At 42.3% G+C, this 24,656-nt stretch overlaps 1 protein-coding gene across 9 annotated transcripts in view; it reads left to right on the top strand.

Annotated features, from left to right (window-relative positions):
• Window positions 1-24,656, top strand: part of AKAP13 (A-kinase anchoring protein 13) — a 146,802-nt gene that overhangs the window by 844 nt on the left and 121,302 nt on the right. For all 9 annotated transcript variants that reach the window (XM_015873121.2, XM_015873125.2, XM_015873123.2 and 6 more), the window contains exons 2-3: window positions 9,934-9,978; window positions 24,350-24,497. In XM_015873121.2, the coding sequence (XP_015728607.1) occupies window positions 9,946-9,978; window positions 24,350-24,497 (181 nt within the window). In that variant the 5' untranslated portion in view covers window positions 9,934-9,945. The remainder of the gene's footprint in view (window positions 1-9,933; window positions 9,979-24,349; window positions 24,498-24,656) is intronic.

Genomic DNA, 24,656 nt, shown 5'->3' with positions numbered 1-24,656 from the left:
GCTTGGGCTCTGTCAGAGGGCTGTTTTCTCCTCTTTTGTGTGTAACCTGTTTACCTTCTGCAGCGTCTCACATTTTCCATGGCTGTGCCCAAGAAGACTGGTGCAAAGCAGTGTGGTTAACAGTGCTGGGCCCAAATCATTTGGCAGTGCTGTAGCAACAGCTGGGTGGATTAATAGTAAACTGTTGCTGTGCTTGGGAGACAAGTATTTGTTGTGATTATTTTGGTTTCCTTTTCTTATGGGTTGGGTAGGGGCGTTGTACCTATTTGCAGAGTTTGAGAAAGAAAAATAATAATAAGTCTTAGAATTATGAGTGAAATTATGAATGAAACCTTCTTTATTAGGAAAGCATTCCTTTGAGGATGTGGCTTGCAGAGGGCTGGTCTCTGCATCCATCATGAGCTCAGACCGTTAGCTAGATGTGCTGTGCATGGCTAGAGGAATGCACTACATGAGCTTCTGTAGAAGAAAAGCAATTTGCTGTTTGATTTGCCACCAGATCAGGCTGTCCAGGGCTTCATCCAGTCTGGCCACCATCGATGGGGCACCTACAGCTCTGGGCAAGATGTTCCAGTGTCTGTTCCAGTGTCTCATCACCCTTCCTAGCAGTTTCTGAACTTCCTGTTAATTCTGGAGTACAGGAGCATGCAGTGAGCAGTGCCGGCTGCAGAGGTTTCCATCTGCAGGCAGCAAGTGCTGCTCACCTGGCCCTCAGAACCAACATCTGCACCATGGCTGCTTCCAGGTGTGTGTTCTCTGATAGGTCTGGAAAAAAGACTAAACTTGAGTTTAGGAACAGCTTTCCTTATTCTTCAAAGCTTTCTCTCTTTTTGCCTGCTGGTCCAGTATTTCCCTACCTGTGCTTGTAATGATGATCCCTTCATTTCATTCGTGGTTACTCCTTAATGAACTAAATGTTAATGAATTCTGTAACATTTAAAATAGCTGCATAACTTGATGAAAAACAAATAAGAAAAAAAACAACAAGCAAACAAGAAATACTAATAATAAAGGGATGCATTTCTACTCTCTGAATTTAATCCCGTGTTATAATGGTGCAGAAATGCCTGGCTGATGAACAGCTGCACAGCGTGGGCTCTTGGTTCTGCGTAGCTGCTTGTCCCTGAGCTGGGGTAATAAATGATTTACTGGTGTGGCTGCAACCTGTGGGCATTAACCCATTGGGCTCCTAAGGGGGCCAACCTGAAAGCTTGTTTTGTGAGGGCTGCTGGAAGCAATGTTTTCAGGTGCAAAGCTGGATGTCTGTTTGCAAAACTTGCTTTATTGCTTAAGGGCAGGTTGCTAAAGGGATTGGATGAAGGGGATGGATGAGGTGGTGATATTGAGTAGAATTTGTGCCTTTTAGAGTTTGATTTTGTTTTTAATTTAATTTTCAGATTTCAATGTGTATTTTCTTATCTCTGCTTTAGAGATGTGATACTTTGTTGCCTTGTTTTTTGCTTTTTGTGGTACCATCCATGGATGCTGTGCACTTAATATTATGTCTAACTTTCTCTCCCTGGCTATGAGTACTAAAGGACTAAATTAGTTGTTGAGAATGGGTCAGTGTTGAGTTTGGCTCAGATGTGATGCTCCAGTAAAACCAGCTGATTCTGTGTCTACCTAAATAAAGTACGTGAATCACTAGGATGTTTTTTCCTATGGTTGCCTGAGTTGAAAGGAACAGATTACTTATAGAAAACAACTTCTAATTTTGCTTTCCCTTCCTGCTGTCTTTCAGCTGGCTTTTGTGCATCTGGAGGCGCTATAGGTGCTGCATAGCATATCTATTCATATTTCAAAGATAACTGTAGTCCTGTTCCTTCTATTTTGAGCACTCAGCTTTGGGATGGCCTCTGTTTCTGCAGAGAATGCTGAATGTACTTGTCCTTTGAACACTGCTGCATCTTGAGAAGTTCCCCTAAGTATCTAAAGTCAATAATTGCTTTTACAAACAAAGTGTTTTATCTTTGAGGACTTCCCTAGAATTTACTCCCATCGTGTGTATTCAAGCTATGCAGTGTATTAGAAGTTATCATTTGAAGAGGCACCTAGAAGGTCTGCTAAGGATTTCTGGCGGTTAATACTTGAGCCTGAGATAAATGTTTCATGCCTACGTGAGACAGCTGCCCCAGAACCTGTTGGAGGACTTGATTTGAGTATAAACATACATGTGCTTTTACGTACGTGCTGCACTATAATTCAAGTTGACTGTTAGTCCTTAACTTTATTAGGATGTAGCTACTTGAGCTGAAGATGGAGCCTCTGCTTTTAATTTTATTACAGCTGCGTGGTAGCTACTTTAAAAACGCTGCTTGGGTTTTAGGAATTGGTATCTTAATTACTGTTTGCCATTAGTAATACTTTAAAGTACCAATTGACAAGTGAGGGCAGTTATATCTTGTTACAAGTGGATTGGTTGACAATATGTATGTATTGTAATATGTGAAATTAATGGCCCTGTGCTGATGACCCTTGTACATTTACAGAAGACTGGTCTTTATGATACACAAATAGATTCCGGACACAGGAAAGAGGCTTATGACAAGAGGATGAGATCAGTTTGTATAATTAGAGCTAGTAAATAATCCTTTTACTCTCTGTTGTTTCAACTTCTACAGCGTCTTTGTTTCTTTCAAATTGGGCATGAGGAGCGTAGGGTTGATAACCACAGTGATTTGAGTTTTGTGGTGGTTTTTATACCTAGCAATAGCAGTGAAGAAACCAGATGTATGTGCTGAGAGTGATTGCTGCCTTCCTCTGCTGGGCCCGGGGGATGTTGCTGCTTTGGTTTACCCCACATGGCTTGATCTCCTTCCAGGGTCTGGGTGGTAAGGTGGGAGCCCCAAAAACCATGGTCCTGTGCTGCAGGCTGGGCTTTGGTCCATTAAGAGCATGGGTCCATTGCTGCCACCAGGAAGCCAAGCTACATTAAGCAAAGCAAGTTAATCTATATCCAGAGCGTTTTATTAAATCATCAGTCAATTAAATCAGTGACGCTCTGTTAGCTTTCGTTCCAGCGAGGCTCTGCATGCAGTTATTAAGCTGTTGCTGTAGCAACTCTTGGCCTTCTGTTGGTGGGGCCTGCTGCATGGGGAAGGCTGCAGTGCTGAGCTCTCCAACAGCATTTAACATATAGGGCTGATTTTTCAGTTGAATTCGTTCCTTTTCCATCCTGTACTGGGGAAGGAGAGTGTCATGAAGTTGCATTTCTTTCTGGTGCTGTTAAATCTGTCTGCATGCAACTGGTTGCAGCAGGGGACTCGCAGACCTGCCAGTGGTCTTTCATAGGCAAAGATAGCACGGCCAGGCCAACACGAAGCGTGTTTACATCTCCTTTGCATCACTTGCAGCCAAATGAAACTCCTCTGTGTCTGTAATTGAATGGCGACATATGGTTTTGTTTGCAGACAGGACGCAGCTGGCAGGCAGCATCACCTGTGGAAATGATGCAGGAGGGATTTTTTCTTTTCTTCATAAGGAATCAATATAATTATAAAACTGAACCTTCAGCAAGTTGCATGAATTCAGGTGGCTGTACACAAATGTCTGGGAATTTATGCTCAACACCTTTTTCCTCAGCTGCAATGGCACATGCTGTGCTGCCTTGTACTCATACCCTGATTGCTGCCATATGCATGAGATGCAGCTCCTCATCTCCTCATTCCCTTCTACAGTCAAGCTTTTGTGTTTGTGAGGTAGCTTTTGAATGGGTTACTTGCTTGATTCCTTCAGCCTCCAATTTCTGGCTAAATAAATAAAATCATGCATTAATATGGCTACACAGAAAGTCATTCTGCATTTAGTATTGTAGTGCCTGGAAACATGTACATTCATCTTCTGCCACAGGATCAGTCAGAGTAAGGTTTATTTTAGTCACTGCAATTGCCGCTTGATTTATACAAATTTCTCCCTGAAAACAGCTGAAGAATTGGATCGTTGTTTATTTCTCCTGCCTAATCAGAATACTTGTTGGTTTTGCTCTCAGTTTTATGTTTTTATTCAGTATCCTGGCACATCAGAGGGCGTTAATACATCCATTAGAAAGGCAGTTCATTTTGTGAATGGTGACTTCTGGTACCTATTCGGAATGAATGAAAACAGTGGGGCAAATTTTGTGAACAACTCATTCCTTCTTTCACCTAATACTGAAGAGTGAGAGCAAGTTATTGAAGATCTAAACTGTGCAGGAGGAGACCCAGGAAGAAAACATTAGGCAGGATAAAGTGAATAAAATTAACATCGTTTGTTTCTATGTTTAGACTTATTGCTACAGTTAAAGAAAAGAAAACACATTAACCAAAACAAGAACAACTTTGTTTCAAATTGTAATTATCTTACAATAAAAAAAGAACGGAGGCTGCTGATGGGTAACAAACTTGGTAACTTAGTTATTCCTCCTAAGATAAAGGGAATATTCTAGTGTAGTGATTCCCATGACATTAGGGGAGAGCAATTAACTTGGGAAAGATGTTGCTGTTCTAGCCCCCTTTGCATGAAATTCAGGACTCCGGCAAGGATCTGTAATGAAGGTTACAAAGCTTGAAAACCTCAAAGACTTGAAAGTGAAGTGTATATTGTTGCATAAGGGAGAGGAGATGGAAGAGAGGTGGGTTTGCACAGAGATACCAGGTGGTTTCAGTGCCTCTCCTCCCTGTTCCTGCCCATCCTATTGCTTTCCTTTCTGACTGGGGAAAAAACACAAACAAGTGTAAACGAGATGGAAAATCTCAAGGCCATTTTGGTAGCTCTGAGCTGTGCTGTGTGGACAGACCTTCAGTGTTATCTGTGCAGGGCTGTAGGCATGGCGTTCAGATCTGTCCTTAAGATACTCTTTGCAATGCCTGTAAGAAATAAGCCAAGTAATTAAGGTGAAATTAAATAGTAGCTGGAAATAGTAGATGGAGAGGATTTGTTATTTAGTTATATTGTGTTTGTATCCCTTTCTGCTCTCTCAGCTTGTCAGGGCAGAAACTTTGTTTTGAGTTGCATTTTCTACAGCATGCAGCTGGTGGGGTCCTGATCCTGGCTGAGGTTTTGGGAACCACAGTAAGGCAAATAAATGCTCTTGTTTTCACTCCTTGTCGGACTATACAATATCCTAAGAGACTGAACACAGTAGTTTGTTTTCTTCCTTGATATACGTGGAATAACACAGAATTTCTCCAGAAGAGGCTGTAATAACACACACTGTATTAGTTCTTCAATGCTTAGCGGAGCAGAAAGGTATCCTCCCCATTCTGAGAAGGCTCCAGTAGCTTTCCATTTTACTGACTTATGCAGTTCTTTATAATGCCTGCAACCACTGTTCCTTTAAGGGCTGGAACCTGGTCTTTTATTTCACATTCTACTTTGAAACTTGGAAACACAAGGGATTTCAGTGAGGTATCCTAAGGGGAAAAACCTAACAGAATTCCAGAAGGATTGTAGGATAAATGCCTGGATGGCTGTAAAGGCTTTCATAAGGCAATTTATATGATGCTTAGTTGGGCAGGTATCAAGTGGTGCCAAAGATGTATGTGGAATGGTGCTCGTAAGATGCTTTGTTTGCAGCAGTCTGAGAAGGAAATGAAGTTTTATGCTGAGAAAGGTACTTGTGCTGGTTACTGGATCTCGTGAAAGCAGTGCACTTTGCAGTGGATGTAGAATCATTTTGTGTTATTTTAGCCCTGGTGGAAGCACGCTTCTTGAGGAATGCAGCTGATCTGCAATCTTTAACAGCACACGTTTGCTCTCCTGGGGGTGAGCATATTTGAGATGTCCTGCGGTAAACCAGCCTTCTTTGTGTGTCTTCCAGGATTTCCCTTTAATAAAAGTTGTGTTACAGGATGATGACAAAACAAGTGCCAAGCTCTTGTCCAATATTTTGATTTAAAAAAGAAGATAGGATAAACATGCTGCTCTTTGAGGGGTAGAAATGCTCTCACTACTCCTGGTGCTATGAGATATGTTTCAGTGGGTACAAACTGTGTTTTGGGTGCTGTGACCACATGGTCTGCTGCAGACTTAGAAGAACCAGGCAGGTCCTCATGTTCCTGTTTCCACCCATGGTGACTTGGCTCACAAAGCAGTGATGCTGGCTGTGATGATAGTACTTAAAGCACAGCCTCGGGCTGTGCAAAGCTTGCAAGGCTGCTCCCCCCAGCAGCAGAGAGCACGGTGCTGAAATCCCCATTGCTCACTTGGAAAGGTTTGGCTCTCTGTGCAGTCACAGCTTGGGAAGCTGCCTCAAGAGACAGTGTTTGGAGTAGTCACATTGTCTGCCTGCTTCAGCACCGTGACAAATAGCATCTAGAGACAGAGCTGAGCCCTTCCAGTTGGCAGTAACTGGCGCAGTCGTTTTCTTTTTGACTCTGTAAATAGACTTCTAGGTTGAACACATGCAACAATTGTTTCTGTTAGAATAGGTCAGCATGTTTCGCTGCAGGCTGCGTGTGTCCTGCCTGCAGATATAGCAAGCTGCTCTTCCTGTGAGGTTTTCTCTAGAATTCATGTGTGGGACTCAAAAGTATGCTCTGTGTTTTTGTTCTGGCTTCACTTGATGATGGAGAAGGTGCAATGGATGTGATTTTTCTATCTTTGCAACACGAACCATGGCGGGTAGAAGGCCTTAAAACAACTGTGGAGGTGGGATTATTATTTGCCTTTACTTTTTGGCTTGGCTTTCAAAGCAGTTCATATACAGTCCAACTCCATATCTCACAACAAGGCCAGGCATTCTCTCTGCAGTTTGCATTGTCTGATAGGGCAGGTGTGGGGCTACCTGTCCAAAAAGATAGAAACTGCTTTCTGGGGAGCAAAGCAGGCATCAACTCAAAGGATGAGTTCCTCAACTCAACTCAAATGATGAGTTTCAGAGGCTGCCTGCCTACCTGCTGGCTGGAGAAGTTAACCTACATTTAGTCCTCTGCTGATGCAAAGCACTCATTCAGACTTAATCTGACACTCTGTTTCTCTCATGTGTTTTTGCCAGAGCTCTTCCGAACAAGATAAAATATCTTTAAAACTTGCTTGTCTCCTTGCAAATGAAGTTTGCCTACTTGGAAAAATTGGACTGACATATATATTATGAAATATTAAATTGTTTCATTTAAGCCATTGATGTGAAGACTTCTAGTAAGATAAAAGGGGGAAAAGCTTCCAGCAGGAAGTATTTCCAGAGGTATTTTTCTTGTCGAGATCAAGCATCCAGCAGCTGCACTGTCACCTTACTTCACTGCTGCTGCTATGAACTTCTCTTGCAAACAAACACAAATCCCATACCCGTACAGCCATATGTTTGAACTCCTGGGCATCCCCTTTTCTTGAGCAGTGTCAGTATTTTCACTTCCTTAGGTATAAAATCTTTACTTCTTTTGGCCTCTTCAACTTGTGACACTGTCTTTTCGACCAAACTTAACTCTCCCACAAGATGAGGTTATGCTGTGGGAGTTTGGAACCAGCCCATCCTTCCTTTCCTGACCTGCATGTGTCTTTCTTTCCTGTTTCTCTCTGCTCAGCTGCTGCCAGCCATCTGCCAGGAAGGGGATGAAGCAATGCAACATGCATTTCTGTAGGGTGGCAGAGGTCAGACTATGCAAGGTCACTTGATTACTTGAATAGCAAGAATCCAAGTGCTCTGTTGATATGATACTCCTCTGCTGTTGTGGTTTTATACACATCTTTGATACCTTCAGTGCAGTCAGACTTCTTACACTGTTTTCCACCAATGATCTTGAAAGGAAAGTTCTTAATGTGGCTTGTTTTGTCTGCTCTGTTAAAGTGATCTGATAAGAAAAAAATATCAAATGAGTGTGAGTGCAGGATTTACGAAGTGGGACCTACAACAGAAATGACGATGGTACTAGGTATGATATGCAGTGTCACAGCTTCTTATTTTGGATAAATCTGACAGTAGGCGTTGTGATGGGGTGCAGGAGCTATGGTTTCTGCTGTGTATGAAGGTGTGAGGAGCGTTAGTGGTAGGGTGGCACCTTACACAGAACCTGTGAAAGCAGGGAAGGTGGCTCATAGTGGCTCAGTCCTATGGCATGGCAGCCCAAACACCAAGCATGGTGTGACAAGGCTTCTCTGTGGTTCAGCTGGAAGGGGATAGGCTAAAGCACCCGTGAAACTGTCAGTAAAACAGATGAAGAAAGGTCCGGCTTAGTACCCGATTCCTTCTGTCAACACCTCTCCTGCTTCTCAAACCTGCACCAGGGAAGGGGTGATAAATCAGAACACTAAATCTTGCTGCTGCTTTAGCAGTGTGCTGGGGTCAGGCACATGCTTCCTGCCTGGTTGGTGGGGCTTTGAGTTGGGCTTTTTTGTAAGTGTTGACTTGATGGCTGGGCATAGCCAACAGGAGCAGGATGGGGAAGTAGCAATGGCAGTCTTGTAACTGTAGGGCACATTGGCCCCTTCCCCATAGGTTTGTCCCAGCAAGGCAAACAGCTCTGGTGAAGATGAGGTGCTTATTTGGCATTGCGAGTGACTGTAGTTGTAACTTGACTGCAAATGGCAGAAGTTACTTTGTGTGGTGACAACAGCGACAATAACATACCAGTGAACCTTGATGTGGAAGAGATAAAGTTGTTAGTTAATGAAGGGGAAAGGATGACTTTGAGTGTGTTTAGAATAACTTCCTTTCCTCAGAGCTGACTTCTGAGAAGTTAAAATAACCGATGAGAGATTAGGAAAGCTAATTATTTGGGAAAGGAGAGCAACTCGAAAGGTAGAATTTGTGTCTTGGGCAGATACAGACCTGTCATGTTCTGTTCTCTTGAAAATTTCACATAGTGTTCTTTAACATGCATGTTAGGCCAGTTGTAATATAGCCAGTAAGGAGGTATGGATGAATATCAGGGATAATACAACAACAGCTCTCAGCTGGGTTTTGCTTTGGTTCCCCTGTTCAAGGTGCTTAGGTTTAGAATAGGGATGGTATTTAGGTAGGTCATGAGGCAGAGTGGCAAGGTTTGAGTGGTTTGTACTTGTGTTGGGGTTCTATCTTTTAGTCTTTGTTCCTTCTGTTTTCTGTTTGTCCTTGTGAGAGCTCAGTAGGACTGGCATGACAGGAGCATGTCATAGGAAGGATTGCTTACAGAGCTGCTTCTGGAGCTTACCAGCTCAAACAACAGCTTGTGTTCCCTGTCCCCTGTTTTCACCAGCAAGTAACTCTTTATAAATCTAAACAGGCAGGGAAAACTATCGTGTGTAACCATTTTGAGGCATTCTTGCTGTTGAAAGGGACTTTTGAGGTTGAAAAAATTGTATGAATTGAATGAAAAGCTCTCAATGGTTTCTAGATTTATCTGTTTGTGGTGTGGGACCTTCTGCAGCGGGATGGTGTTGGGCTGAGTAGCTCAGCAGGTACCTCAGCCATTGAAAATAGGCAGTGCAAAAACCATGTTGCAGTATAGGAGAGTATGTGAGGGAGCTCTAAAAGCTGGAATCAGCTAAGAGAAATTCAACTGTTTTTGGGTTTCTGCCTCACTAAAGGCAAACTGGGGAGGTTTGGAAGGGAACAAAGTATGAACAAGATCCCGTTTGGATGTATGGGCAGATGTATAATTAAGGACTCATCATCATCATAAAAAGTGAAGGTTGCTGGGAGGAGGGGATGGATTTAGGGGTGTGAGAATGGGAAGCCAGTTTCGCTTGGAATATTACGAATGCCAGCATGGCTGGTGGTACAGATGAGAAGCTCTATGATTTGCTCTGCAGATTGTTTTAGAATCGTCTTTGCTTAATAACTGTGTAAATGAAAAAATAAACTGAGCAGATCCAGAGGGAAAGTACAGAAAATAGTTGTTTTTACGTGACTTTCTATTAGAAGCAGTAATGTAAGAGTGCCAGTACCATGCTGGAAATGTAACGTCATGCAGCTTATGGAGAAGTACTTAATGTTTTATGGAAAACAGTCCTAAATTTGTCTTTTCTTTTTTGTTTCAGTGTTCTGAGGTCATGAAACTTAATCCACAGCAAGCTCCGTTATATGTGAGTAAAAAGTTTCAACAGTTCTTTCCTCTTCTCCTATTCCCGTAAAATGCTTCTCACCATCACTGATGGAGATTCTGCTCATTTCCTCCCTGCTCCCCAAAGACATTGCTTGTATTCATTCAGCCGTACTGGCAATACACAGTGATAACCCTCAGGTGAGTTATTGGGTCTCTCTGTCTTCCAAGGACACAGTTTGAAGGAAGTCTTGTGGCACATGGTAATGCTGCTGTCACGCAGCCTGCACAGTGCAGGAACCCCTTGCTCTTTGGATCCTTTCTTGGTGTGTTGAGAGGCCCTAAGAAGGGATTGTTGAAGTGGAGAATAGAACATCCAATGCACAGCACTCATTTGCTGTGATAATGTTTTTCTGCTCAGAGTTTTAAACGTGGCAGGGAGCGTCTGGAAGCAGTTGGGGCTGGGCTGACAGGCTCCTGCAGCAGGGCATGGCTTACGTCATCTCCTACAGGCTCGTAGCCTTGGTGGCTGAGTTAATAGGGAACAAGCTTCCTTTCGCTCTTGAATAGCAGCTTTGTTGCAGAATACGGGGACTGTCAAATTAGACCCAAATTTGAGGGGGTGGATGCATGTGTGTGACATTTATGCCAATGCTGCTGGCCAAGGCTGTAACCATTTACTTTCTGCATTGCCATGCACAGAGCAGGATGGGCTGCTAAGCTGTCCTGGGTTTCTGTGCTGCAAGGATGGAAAATCAGGAGGAAAAATTGTTCAACAGTGTGGCTTTGTGGGGTAGGAATAGGAAACTGTCCCATCAGGTAATTCAGCTGTATCTTGGAATGTGTTGTTTGTTGTAAATAGTGAATTTATTGACCTTTATTAGAACATTTCAAGTTCTATATATGTTTAATTACCAGCTGGAAGTTGTGCGCATTAGAATTTGTTCTGTACTTACTGTACTAAGCGTGGTGCTGGGGGCAAGATGGACACCGTGTAGATTGATCTGACTTGAGCTAAACAGCCTTCCTGGAGTAGAACACCGTGTTGTGTGTTACTATGGAGCTCAGATCAGCCTGAAGTCTGTTAAAACACAAATGTGATGAACAGAACGACTTTGAAGAAACTTTATTTAAACTTTGGGTTTGTTAAAAAAGTACAGACTTATGTATAAATATGTTCTGCAGATGCTGCAGTAGAAATATATGAACAGCAGAAAGCAGGATAAAATTATTCTTATATCTTTTGAGCTGAGTATGCCTTAACTAATCAGAAGGCTTTGTTTTCCCAGTCTTATCTTCTGACTCAGTTTACTTTCCCACCATTTTGTGTAGTTTTGCATTCAACACATACTTCAGTGGCTGATGTAAAAAGTCCTCTTCCCCGCGTGACAGTGTGAGGAGGACTTGGCTGAGGTCAAACTTTGCCCAGTGGAAAACAATGTTTATATGGCACTTGGTGTTGCTTTTATTCCCATCTGAATGAAAAAAGTTCATGGCACCATTATTAATGCATCAGGGACTCCTTTGCCTCTCCCCTGTGTCATCTCATGGTCAGGTGTTTATGCAGATCAGATTCCTTTCAAAACAAACAAATTTTGGTGGCTTAAGGAAGAAGAGAAAACAAAAAGAGAAACACATCAAACTTAAAAACTAGGTGTTTAATCTTCCTGTTTCCTTTCAAGGTTGGTTTTATGCAACTTTTAAAATTAGTTGCTGTGTTTGTGGAGGTGTGAATTGGCTCAGCTCATCTGGGAACTGTGAGATGTGAGCAGAACATGAAGGAAAATATGTTTTCCTGGTGTTTTTCTTTTTTCAAGGCCTGGCCCATTAGCAGGTGAATAATAAACATCGCCAGGTTCCTTGTTTAGAGCAGTGATGATAACTGCTTTCCTTGCACAGGTTCCTCCTCCAGCTTGTTTTCAGGAAGCTGAGAACAGCATCCAATGAATTTCTCCATAATTAATTACAGCTCTGTGAAACAGGTGACTGGAAATGGCAGGCAATACAAACACGTCAGGGAATCTCTCTACGTTTGCCTACTTTCAGGAATGTTGCTTCCCCCAGGTTTTACACTTTTGTGCTTGGGGCATTTGCAGTGCATCCTTTAACCATTATTTTCTCTTTTAAACCAATAGCTTAGATTCAAGATTTATCTATTTATTTAATTTGAATCTTGCATGAGTTTCATCCTGAAAGCTCTGTGTAAAGTGCACGGTTTGGCCAGTGCATAGAAATAAAACAAGAATGTCTTAGAAAAAATGTGGTTTTTGCAGCTTTCCTGATCTGCTTTTGAGGGTAGAAACTAAAAAAATGAAATGTCCAGATCTGTTCCTGGAAGTCTATCAGCTTGTGTAGCATATTACACCCTATCTGATGTCTACCAGATTGTCCAGACTTGTAACTTAGTTATTATGGAAGACATACTGGGAACCCAAAGTGATGAATATACTCAAGACCAAAATTCTATGGGTGACAGAAAATGTAGCACTTCCATATATGCTCTAATACAGGGATGAGCTTGGTGCTGCTCCTGGTTTGCCAGCAGCACAGTCACAAGGCGGAGAGGAGCTCATGCCAGGAGAGATAGGACAGTTATGCATTCCTTGATATAGTGTAGTGTGAGTTCAGCGCAGTGCGAGACACTTAATGCCAGTTCCAAGCAGCTATCTGAGCTGCATGGCTGTCAGCACTCAGTTGCATTTATATATGACAGTGCTTTTGGCCCAGGGTTGTGTGAATCGAAAATAAAGATGTCCAAACCTTACCTCCTTTCTAAAGCGAGGACAAATCTTTGCTGCTGCCTTGCTGCCAGCTGGGTTCTGAAGAGCCAAGGCAGCAGAGCTGGGAAGTCCCTGACATGGTCTGCTGTGTTCATGCAGCAATGATGAAGTGTTCATGTCTCTTCATTAAAGCAATGGTCCTAAACTTTGTCATACAAACTTGGATTCAATGCAGCAATAGTTTCTAGAGCTTTAATCTGCATAGCACATAGGGCTGTAGCAGACCAGGTTTTATCTCCTGGCTTTTTCACTGGTGTGGCTCAAGGTTATGAAAAGGAACTGTCACTTGGCTAGGATCTCTGTTGGTTTTGGTTTTGTTTTTTGCTGGTGCTCTTCTGTTTTTGTTGGGGAAAAAAGGGATCAGCATTGCTCTAAGTAACAGAGGCTTATTTTTAAGTGGGTTTTATTCTATTGTGATTAATTAGTAAAGTTCTCTGTTTATAAATTAAGTAGCTTAGATTAATCACTTCACTTAAACGTGACTGAGGCTAAAATCGTTGTGAGAGAAAGAATATAGGAAAGAGCTTGGTAGAAGCCAAGTGTTGGTCTTTGTTTAAATGTGATCATTAATTGAGTGTCCAGTGGGAGATTTAATTACAAAAGGATCAAGGATCACAGGCTATGTCTCTATTTCTAACCAAACTGGTAAATACAGAATGCATACAAGTAAATGACTACGATCAAATTAGTTGCATGTGGCGTCCCAGTAATCTTACTTCAGAAGAGCCTTCATGGCTTCTGATCTCAGCCTTGCTGGCTGTTAGCTCCAGGGATATTGTAATGTTATTGATCTCTCTTTTTTTCTTTAACCCATTCACATTTTCTGCCACTCCAAAATCCGTGTTGTTTTCTAGAAGTAAAACCTGAGAGCAGCACTGGGTATGAAAGTGTTAGACCAGACTGAGGTGACGTGCAGGGACGAGGTGTGTGAAGCAGTGTCATCTTTTATTACTCCCAAGACTACAACTTTAGATCCACCTTTAAGACGGGTGTGTATGGGTTTTTTTTTGCTATGATAATGATCAGTGGGTGTGAAATGGAAAAGATTAGCAGCTGGGGAAGGATGATGCATCACTGCCCTTTTTTTTTTTCTTTCCCCTTTTTGATTAAAAGGAAAGAAGTTGTTCTAAATCACAGCACTCCTGTACACAGTTTGTCTAAGGTGTGCCTAGGTTATTTGGGATGACAAAGCCAGATGTGTCACACTTAGTGAATGTATGGGAGGGCAAGCACTTAATTGATAAAGGCGCTCCCATTGACTTTGGTCTTTAATCAGTCTGTGGACTGAGTCTCTTGTATAAATTGCCACTTAGGGAGCTGTGTAACCCTCAGAATTTCTCAGAGAGAGTTTTGATAGAGATGAGAGCTCTCAGTTCCATGCCAAAATGCCATGCAACTTAATGAAGTATGAACTTCAAAAGCTTCAGCAGGAATGCGCTGACCCTCTCTTAATATAACTTGAGTTTTGGGTATAGTAGATCTCTTCTGTTAATGAATGAACTACTGTAAGTTTCCCAGTGTGTTCTGCTTCAGTGTAGATGGGAAGAGGAAGACAATGTTAATAATAGGAATATATTTCTTCACTTACAAATCTCACATGGATTTGAGGCACAATTGAAGTGCACCTTATGTTCATTGCTGAGGAAAAACAACTGTGGTAACCTCTGATGTTTGTGTTTTAAGAGGAACCCTCTTTTGAGTAAATAATACGGGATTACACAAGGAAAAAAAAAATAGCACAATACAGAGAGCATGAGGCTTTAGCAGCAGTGTCTGATGGGTAGTTATTATGTCTGAGACAGTCCTGAGTATGGCTTGTGCAATATTATCTGCTAAGTAGTTAATGGTCTTTGGAAATCTCTACCGAAGGCACAAAAGGAAGGAATGAGATACATTCATAGTCCTAACGCAGTAAACTGTTGCCATGAGATTAGCAGCTGTAGTCTAGTTACTTTTCTACAAAGCTGAATTTGCTTTCTTAGTGACCATCAACAGTGACAATATTTGAATATCTGAAATCAGTCCAGCTGAAGAGGTTGGAATACGCCTGGCTTGTTTTTGATGTGGGAGTTTCTCATGAAATTGTCTATGAACAAGTCTTGTCTTACTTTCTCCTGAGTCCTTAGGCAAGAGGAGGATCAACCTTGATGTTCAGCTCAGTTCTGCGGTGAGAGGATCTGATAAGCCTCTTGTCTTTTATTTGTTGAGTGCTTGATTTCTTCTTAATGACAAAGTAGTTTTCTGCCTCACCTTCAAAGCGTCTTTGATTTATGAATGGAAGGCCTCTGAGCACCCTGTACAAATAGAATATTTGCTTGTGTTCCTTGTGGAAGAACCTGCTGCTTGTTTGGTTTTAAGAAATTAAGCTGGGGCGCCAGATCAAACTTTGCTTTGCGAGATGCGCTTTGTGACTTTCATGGTTCTTTTTCATTCTGTGGACAACATCATATCCTTCCTAGTCTGTGTTTGTCTGGTTCTTTGTTGGTTTCTTTATTGAGTTTTTGTTACGTAGGTCCTTGATTTGAATTCTTTTCAAATTCTGGTGTCCTGAAACAAATGCCTCCTTTCCTACTGAAATGGGCACACAGCAGTGCTTGGGGTACCTGAGTGCTGATGGTGCTGCCCAGATGGGTTATCACAAAGCTGTTTGCTTGGCTTGCTCCTCTTAGATGAAGCATTCTGTGGCTTACAGGATCTACTCAGTGTAGGATTTCTTGTAATGTGGTTATCTTAAGCATTTACTTGGAGACAGCTTTGGCTGGACAAGCCGGAAGGGGCTGTGTGGCCATCAGCACTGCCTTCCTTTCTTCCAGGTGCACCATGGATTAATTTGCAGTTTAGAGGTCTCTTCTTAGCACTTCATTCCTATTAGCCAAACTAAAAATGCTGGTGATTTGGATTCCAAGCCCTCCTGCTGTAATTGTCTATTTGATCTTTGCTTGCTTCTGTGATCTTCTTTAGTGCGTATGAGTGCACTGGTGAACAAGTGGACCAGCTTAACATCTGGAGCTTTTGCTGTCTGAAGTTCTGCCCTTAAGTCAGCATTACTTTACAGCATTACATGTGATTGATTGTCAGAAGAAAGATGCCAGGCCTCATACAGGGCAAGGGTGGGAAAATGGATGAGACGATGAACCGCCTCTCTAGCAGAGCTGTCAGATTGGCTCAACCTGTTCCCTGAAACTGAGCCCCACTGCAAACAGACAGAAGGGATCCTTACACCATCACACTGAGTTGTAATTAAAATACTGGATGAATACCTTCTAAGGGTCTGAATTTAGTTTTTTCTTAGGTCTTGCAGTAGCTGATGAGCTGGTTGGTATCTGGAATGAAGTTAAGATTGCATCCCAACTCCTTTATTGTTTCCTGTCTCAGTCAGTGGAGTGCAGGACTTGGTGGTTAAGAGGATGACAATGTTCTTCCTCTGTGGATTGTACTTGTACAGGGAATTTATACATATTCTTGCGTTACCTTTAGGACAACCAGACCAATTTCCCAATATCAAGATGTGGCTCCCCGCTTTATTTTGTGTTACAGAATTCTGACAATCGTTTTGGGAACCACTAGGCTAAAAACAGTTCTGACAGCAGAGCAATCGTCATGATGATTTTAAGACCTTGAATTGACAAAGGCACGATGCTTTCAAATAAGCTCTCAAATGTTGGCTCCTGTCCTTCAAAAGGCTGTGCTGCATGCGATGTGTGTGCATGCAAACACTCATCCTCTACAATCCCATATTGTTCTTAATTGGGAAATAAACTAAACTCTGATTAATTGCTGTGCGCTGAGATCAACGCTGTGTACTGCCATCAAGTGGCAGCTCTATTGCAGCACGTTAGCAGAGCTATAAGTCTGTAGGGCTTGCCTGCGTTTGCATCTTCATTTCAAAGGGGTTCCTCTCAGTGTTGCACAAGTGTCATCTGCACGTTGGTTGTGGCTGAGGGGTGGTTGTTTCTGTTCTCTTAAAAAAGGGAATGTTACTTTAAAAAGGGCCTCTATCGCCATAGTGTAGCTCCAAGTGCTGTGGCTGCAAAATATTTACAGACTGGGGTGGATACTTTGCAACTAGCAGGAAAATCAGCACCCTGTGGGCCGTGTCTCTTCGAGGAGCTTGCTGCACTGTAGAGGATGCTGAAGTATAAGGGAAATGCTGTTCTCATGCCTTTGAATGGTTGTGTTCTAATCAGATTATTAATACATTTTTTCCTTTGAGACACATCAAGACTATTTGTGAAAACACTGCGGTGACAGGAGATTGTTTCAAATGGTGTGTCATCACATGTACTTTATCTCCCAGGATCATATGTACTTTATCTTCCAGGAATTGTGACTCCATTCAGCTCTCTGATGCCAGGAGAATTGCTGGATGTCTCTTTCTTAGTCACCAAATGCACTCAGACTGTCTGTTATTGCTCCCAGACTCTGTGATTTTTGTTGTTATTGCTCTGCGAGTAGTTTGCAGGGAGCACTATCAGCCCAAGCAGCTGGTAATAAATTGTGTGCTTCATTTTGCGGTGTACTAAGGAACAGAATAGACTTTAGGGAGAGGACAGAACAAGACATCCCTGTCAGTTCGGATGTGCTTTTATAGGGAATGGTTGCATTAGTTTCCAGAGGTTCTGAGAAAAGCACTTGATAGTAAGATCAGCCCTTGCTGGGGAAGCTGGGTGATACCAGAGTGAACATCTTGCTATGTAGAAGGTTCCATGTTTTTGTCTTGTCTTCATATGGTGGCATTATGTGGAGATGTGCTCAGATGTGAGGTCAGTCCCCCAGTGTAGTGAGTGTGCTCATCTATCCATGTCTCTTCCCAGCACCAGAGCTGTTTGGGGCTTGATGTGGGCAGGCTCACACAGACAGTGCAGGCCATGGCAGCAGGCATGCAGTGTTTGCAATGAATGAGCTGGCCAATGTTAACCTGCTCAAATAAATGAAAATAAATCAATGTTTTCTCCACTGTACTGCCAATTCCAACCACGCAATATGATTATGTTCCCAGATACGCTGCTCTTATCAGTACAGATCTTCCCATAATTTTCTTCTCTAGGGTATAACACAAACATTTCAGTGACGCTTTTCTTATCCTTCCTGTATTTCTACTTAACATTTTTTCTTTAATTACTATTATTTTTGGGGGGGAGTTGTTAATTTTACAATTTCAGAAGTGCCCGTGGCTGTTTGGTTGTGTGAAGGCTGTCTGCACACAGCACAGCTCCCTGCAGCTGTTGAACAAGAGCTGGTTGTGGCAGTGCTCCAGAGCTTGTGGAGCTCTGTGCTAAAGCAATAATGCACCCAGGCTGACTGTTAACAGCCAGTTCTAGTAACTTCCCTGGCTCTGTGCACCTAAGTAATGTGTCATAAAGATGCACCCATGAAGATAAATTATGTCGTCTTCAGCACTAACGAGATCTTCTTACTATGATGGATTTTCTGTTGGCAGTCTGTGGAGATCTCCTCTAAGCTGCCTGTATTAATGTGTGTGTAGTGCCTATAATCATCTCTTGACACTCAATAAAGATTCATCACGGAGCTGATTGATTTGGAGACGCAGACGTGCTCTGTCAAAGGATGTGGGTTGCTAATAATGGGCTTCTTTAAGTGTGTCCAATTCTGCTGCTGTTGCTTGCACCGGCTCAGAGCAGGAAACCCTCTCCTTGCTGTCCCTGAGCCATTTATCTCTTTGCAAACAAACCACGCAGCAGGATTAGACACCTGAACTGGTGAGGCACGTTGTGTAGCTGTGAGGCTGCCCTAATAAATCAGTGCTAATGGTGCTGGCTCTGCAGACAGTCAAGGTCCATGCTGTGTTTTCAGCATAGGTTGCACTCAGGATAGATCAGCATGAGCCGGCTTGCACCTGGAAGCAGCAGTTCCATTACATCTGTGTTTCCTAGTAGTTCTCAGCTCCCTCTATCCACTTAGCACTGCATAGCAGACTATTTCTTGGAGCTGTATTAATCATAGGTGTCCATGTTTTCCTACTTATTCCTCTTAAACAGTCTTAACTAAATGGTCTTTTGACTCTGTGTTCTGCATCAATCCATTGCCACGTTAATCTAAACTTATTTTTATACAAAATATTGTTCTCTGAAACTGTTCTTCAGAGTGTTGTTCTTCTTTCTCACCTTTGTGAGAAGAAATTGTTGGAGAGAAGGAAGTTATTTTGCATATGCAAGTCAGTGCTTGGGTCATGACTTTGTGGCTAATGCTGAAAGAGGAGCTGGGCTGGCTCTGTGTGGTGTTAATGAAATGTGGAAGGTGTCACTTGGAGTTGCTGTGTGGGCTGGGAGAAAAACCTGTACCATCATCATGCTCTTTTGGTGGCCTGTGGGCAAGAAGTTATGGGCTACCATTGTGTTTTCCTAAGGGTAAGAGACCGCATGGCAAAATCTGTCTTTCTCATCAAAGAGGGGCTCAGCCTCCACACTGGTAACCTGAAACTTCTCTCTGGCAAATCTGATTGTACTGCTGTTATTTTGAGAGCAAAATGAAGTTGGATTTGGAGGTTATGATTTTTTTTTTAATTTTTATTTTTAAATCACTGGCTCTGTTTTTCTTTTCTTTGTGTTTTGTTTCCTTGAAAAATAATAATAATTAATAATAAAATCTCTACCTTGTGCGCCTTTAAGATCAAGGAGTATGTAGTCGTTGACTATGAAAAAGGACCCAATCCTACCCCAAGCTTGGCTGTTTGCCATTCTATTTATTTCTGGAGTCTTTCCTTGGAGGTCTTATCTGCAGGAGGTTGTAACACCCCGGCAGAACGACATCCATCTTCCCTTATGCTGCTGACCCAGGTCACTGCTGTTATCAAGGAGGATATCTCCGCATGAGGAGGGTTTGCTGGAGCTGCTCATGTTGGGGCAGTTTGCACAGCACTGCCTTTGTTTCTGAAGGCTGGGGCTCTGCAGAATGGGCTGTGCTGGACACAGACTTTTCTCCCGAGTGCTCCCCTGACTTGGTGAGGATTGCTAAAATTGAGGGTGTCTGTAAGGACTGCTGTTATCTCATTGTAACGTACCTCTGACCCCTTCCATTTCTTTTTATATATAAGAGCTCAGAGGTTGTGAGATAAGTAGCCCCATCTGCAGAAGGGCTTGGGTGCATCAGGGGCTGCAGTACCAGCCCTAATTGTGTTCTCAAGAAGGAAGGTTTGCTGTGGTTTTGTATCTGTCATCCTGGTACAGAATAACAGGAGCTGTTTGGAGCTTTTCAAAGGGGGAGGAAAAAGGTTCTGTTTCAAAAGCACATTTCTCCTTCTTTTTTAATCATAACATAATGCAACAAGCAATGACCCAACAAAAATCTGATTCATGTTATGAACAGTGGAAACAAAACAAAACTTGTTGCCTTGGCAGATTACGTTTACTCATCTAATCCAGAGCTTAATCCAGCCTCTAGAATAAAGCATCACTTTGCTGACTTCTACAATAGCTCTGGAGAAGGAGATGTATTAGAGCGGTTTCTTCCCTTGCATGTGAATCTTTCATCTATCTAATATGCTGACTTTCTGTTCCATATAACTGTGTAGGTTTTACCTGCATGAAACAGCAGCCCAAGATGGCAGTGGTCATCAGCAGTAACTTGGCTTTTCTGTGTAGAACAAAAGGAGCTTTACTGGTTGGCAGTGTTTTCTCACTGAAGGCTAAAGCAAAGCTGGAGTGCTTCAGCTTTTCTATCTAACACATGCTTTGCTTCCGTAAGTATTTTTAGAGTTTGTGTGGGGGAAGGTCAGAGTGGGTGGTTAATGGGTTAGATAATGTACTTCAAATTCCCAGTGTGATCCAGAAGGGAAAAAAAGAAGCCTGTTTAGAAATCACATGCTTCACATGCGAAAGTAGAATGTGGCTTTATTTTGGTAGAAACTTTAAAATCTGTTAACCAGCACAGCAATAGGCTGCAAAGGGAAATCATCCACCTTTACAGACACAACCCAGGTGGTATCAGAAGAAATGATTACTCAGAGTGGCTTATATATTATGTACACAACCCACACGCCTTTATGGCTGTGGCACTTGAAAAACAAACATCTGGAATGGTGTGGCTGTCCCAGTGCCGACAGGCAGGTGCCTTGCTGCTTTATGGTTTTGTTTCTTGAAGATACTACCTGTGCTGGGGCCTTTTTAGAGATCATTTCATTTCTAATGCTTTAAGAAAGCTGACTGTTCAGGGACAAGCTACACCAGCATCGCTTTGGGCTGGGTTGTGGTGGATCAAAGCTCAGGGCCAGGTCTGGTTTTCCCAATGCTTGTGTCCCCTGAGGAGGCAGCTCATGCTCCTCCTCCCTTCTGCTTGAGGAAGGGAGTGTGTTTTGATTGCAGAGCAGCATCCATGCTCTTTGCATCATGTTACAGCTATCCAAAAGGCTTTTTTTTCAGAGACTTTTCAGATCAAAATGAAGGCGAGGGTGACCTCTTTCATGAATGGACAAAAATGGAATGTTTTCATTTCCAATAGGCTTTAAGCCAAGTAAATATTAGTCAATCCAAACTAGTTTTGAAATTAAATTATTCTTATTTGTTGGAGCATTCCAGGGAATCGCTTTGATCTGTCTGTACTTTCACCAAAGGGATATTGGCAGACTGGCCATCCAGTTCTAGCCATTGAGGATGAAAGAAGGGTTATAATAACCACCTTGTGCAGCAGTGATACTGAACAGATGACTTTTTTGGATAATATTAAATGAATAAAGGTAAACATACTTCAATTAAAATGTTTTTGGAGGCTGAATGCAATCGAGCTGTTGGAAACTCTTCTGTGCGGATCGAAGGAATTTTGGCTGTGTTTGTAACTGATTTTCTTTAGCTCCAAAAGTGTTTGAAAGAGGGAGGCTTGTTCTGCACACTATTTCCTCTTCAAATAAATACGTTGTTTCAAAATGGCCTTTTAAAATTAAATAAAAGTTGGCAGTGGATAGCGAAGTTGTTAAGAACCAAGGGGAGAGATGTGCGTTGAAGGACGGCCTGCACTTAGTGCTTTGTTCCCATTGGGATCTCTGGTCACGTACAGTGAGTCGTCCCGTGCATAGCACAGCCAAGAGCTCATTCAGAAGACAGCTGAGAATAAACTGAAGCACACAGCTTTTAGGTGGCACCTTATCCATCTTGCTGCAGACATTTGGAGACGATGTACGATTTCAGTTAAGAAAAAATAATAATATTTAGCTGACGTAATAAGGATATTGAGCTGCTCTAATCAGTCTTGGGCCAGGTCCTTCAGAGGTACGGGAGAAGGATGATGGGGAGTGTTCCTCCATGAAGCACAGTGTAGGCACAGCAGAAAAGCTGATCGATATCAGCTGAGGAGATTTTGTGTTTCCCTCAGGCTTCAATTTGCACTGAAGTAAACAGAGCTAAAATAAAACATACAAACTGAGAAATAATTTTGGCTAAGAAGGATTGCTGGGGGTCACCAGGTCTACCTCTCCTGCCCCAAAGCAGGGCCACCCCTAAAACTTGGCCTGGCTGCTTGGCAAATTCGCTTCAGGCTTCTATATGAAAAGTTAACACATCTTATTAAGCCTCAGCTTGGACAGCTTTCAGGTTTCTTACCTGTGTGTTTACACAGTCAGCATTTTCTAGTCACCATTTTATTTTGCTTTTCTTTGTCTTTATTCTTTCTTTTGAATCAAGTGCTGTGCTGGGAAGCGCCTTATTCACATGTATAGCCAGGTGTCTTCTCACGTGCACTCTCTGCAGATTTGCTTTTCCTTCATGAGGATTAGACTGGCTGTACTTGAATTGTGAGTTAAAGAACAGAACAACTACAGAGCTACTGCTTGAACAATTGGCCCCATTGATGAGTATCCTTAAATGTCACCTCATTTTTAAGTCTATTTAAGTACCCTGTATGTTCATGCCTGAAGGGGGGAACAGTATGAACAAAGATGGATATAAAAGTCAAAGCACAAAGGATTTGCAGGTTGAAACTTCTTTTTCTTTTTAATTGAGCATCTGCACAAAACTGGGTCTATTTGCTTGCAATGAGTTATTTTGTTTTCAGCTCAGCATGTGAACTCGTCATGCTTGAGTTTAAAGTTTAATTTCTTTTTGCACCTGTTTTTATTTTAACACTGAATACTCGGAATCTATACTTCTGCTCTGTGGTTCTTTTATCCCCTGCTGGAAGTCCGGTATGATGTTATCGTGTGATACCTTCCTGAAATGTCCATTTGGAGCTCTGCACACTGTGGAAATGCAAACTACTTGCTGCTTCATTTATCTTTGTGAACTCATAATTTTGTGCATTAAAAGGCTGACCCGTATCTTTAAAGGCTGCGTCCAAAGCAGTCTATGCAGCCTGCCTATGGCATGTGCTACCAGCCAGGGCAGGGAAGAGAAGAAGTGGATGTGAACTTTAAGAGAGGAAGCTCTGCTGGGGCATGTAAAGAGTTGAAGTGATGATAGAAGATCGGGGGGGGACACTAGAATTGAAGTGTGGGAAGCGATGCTAATGGGTGCCTGTGAGGACTTGGAAGTCTTGGATTTTTCTTCAAGGATTGTATTTGACAAAGAAAAGATTAACTGAGGGATTTTAAGGAAAAGGTTTGAAGGGAAGTGCCATGTGTCTTCCATTGGCTATGCAAATCAGAATTACATAATCTGCACAAATAATAATAAAAACAATCTTTTCCAGATTTGCAGCCCTTAAGCATGTGCTCAGTGTTGTGGCAGAGGGCTGGCTAATGCAGCTGCTGTGTAAAACTGGGGCATCCAACTGGTTTTGATCTTTGAGGGAACTGGGGCAGAAGGTCACCTCAGTCTGTTCATGATGTCTCATGTTTTATGTATTTCAAGCAGATAAATGATGGGCAGTCAGATCGAGTGAACGTGCTTAACTTATTGGTGTAGTAACTGCAAGTCATCCCCCTTCCCTGATTCCTCTTCTCAATGGAAAACTGAATGTGTTGGATATTATTCCTGTTGACTGTAGGGGTGCATGAATTGCAGGTATATTTACTGTATCCTGTGCCAGTTCAGCTATGATAATGATATGTGCCCTCTATATACAAGGGTTTTGCTCTTGAGTGCTAAGATCAAGTCTCTGTGAAGCTGAGCAGGAATCAGCTATTTATCTCGTAAACCTCAGTGGATGAGAACCATTTGTATCTGTGTGTTTATTGACGGAGGATTGTGTTCAGTGGTGGAGATGGTCATGCTGGAACTATCAGCACAGTGGCAGGGGGGAATTTAAGCTCATGAAGACAGGCCATATTAGGATGCTGGACTTGTTGTTTTGGCTAAGTATATATGATGTGTGTGTGTGTGGAGTTATCTGTATGTGTGCGCATGCCTATAAAAGACCCTGTATGGGGCATGTGTTTATCAGACTTTAGTGCAAAGACACAATTTCCCTATGTCAAGTTGCTATTCTGGATATACTCTGGGGGTTTCTATGTGTCTCTTCCCAGAGCTGAGCTCAACATATTTTCTAGCTGCTTGGCTGGCTATGATGCTCGATAGTCTGGCTAAGAGGCGTGCTAAGGATAACTTGCATATCTGAAAATTAAGATGGGCTCCAAGTCATGTGAAAGGAGTGCGTGAACAGAAAGCAGCAATCTGAGGGTAGAGTTCTATTTAATGCAATTCTTGGATATGTAAACTTAATTATTTTTGTTGTTGTTCTTTTTCCCAGGGCGACTCTGTTATTACAGTGCAGCTGACTGAGGAAGATAAGGTTGAAGATGATGTAGTTTTCTACTTGATCTTCACTGGGTCAACTGTCCAGCACTGCACAAGCACTAGAAAGATTAATCCTGGGAGTCTGGAGACAATTTCTCCTGGTAAATAGTTGCTTTTCTTTGAATTACCAGCGTATCAGTCTATGAAATATGCTCAATTCAAGTGGATTTAAACATAGTTCTGTTTTGGTTAACTTCTCATTTGCACTTTCATTGAGAGCAGAGTATATAGTTTGGATGGCCACTTTAGCCTTTTAAAAA

The sequence above is a fragment of the Coturnix japonica genome, chromosome 10, assembly GCF_001577835.2.
Source record: "Coturnix japonica isolate 7356 chromosome 10, Coturnix japonica 2.1, whole genome shotgun sequence".
NCBI lineage: Eukaryota > Metazoa > Chordata > Aves > Galliformes > Phasianidae > Coturnix > Coturnix japonica.
This window is presented reverse-complemented; position numbering and strand designations above follow the sequence as displayed.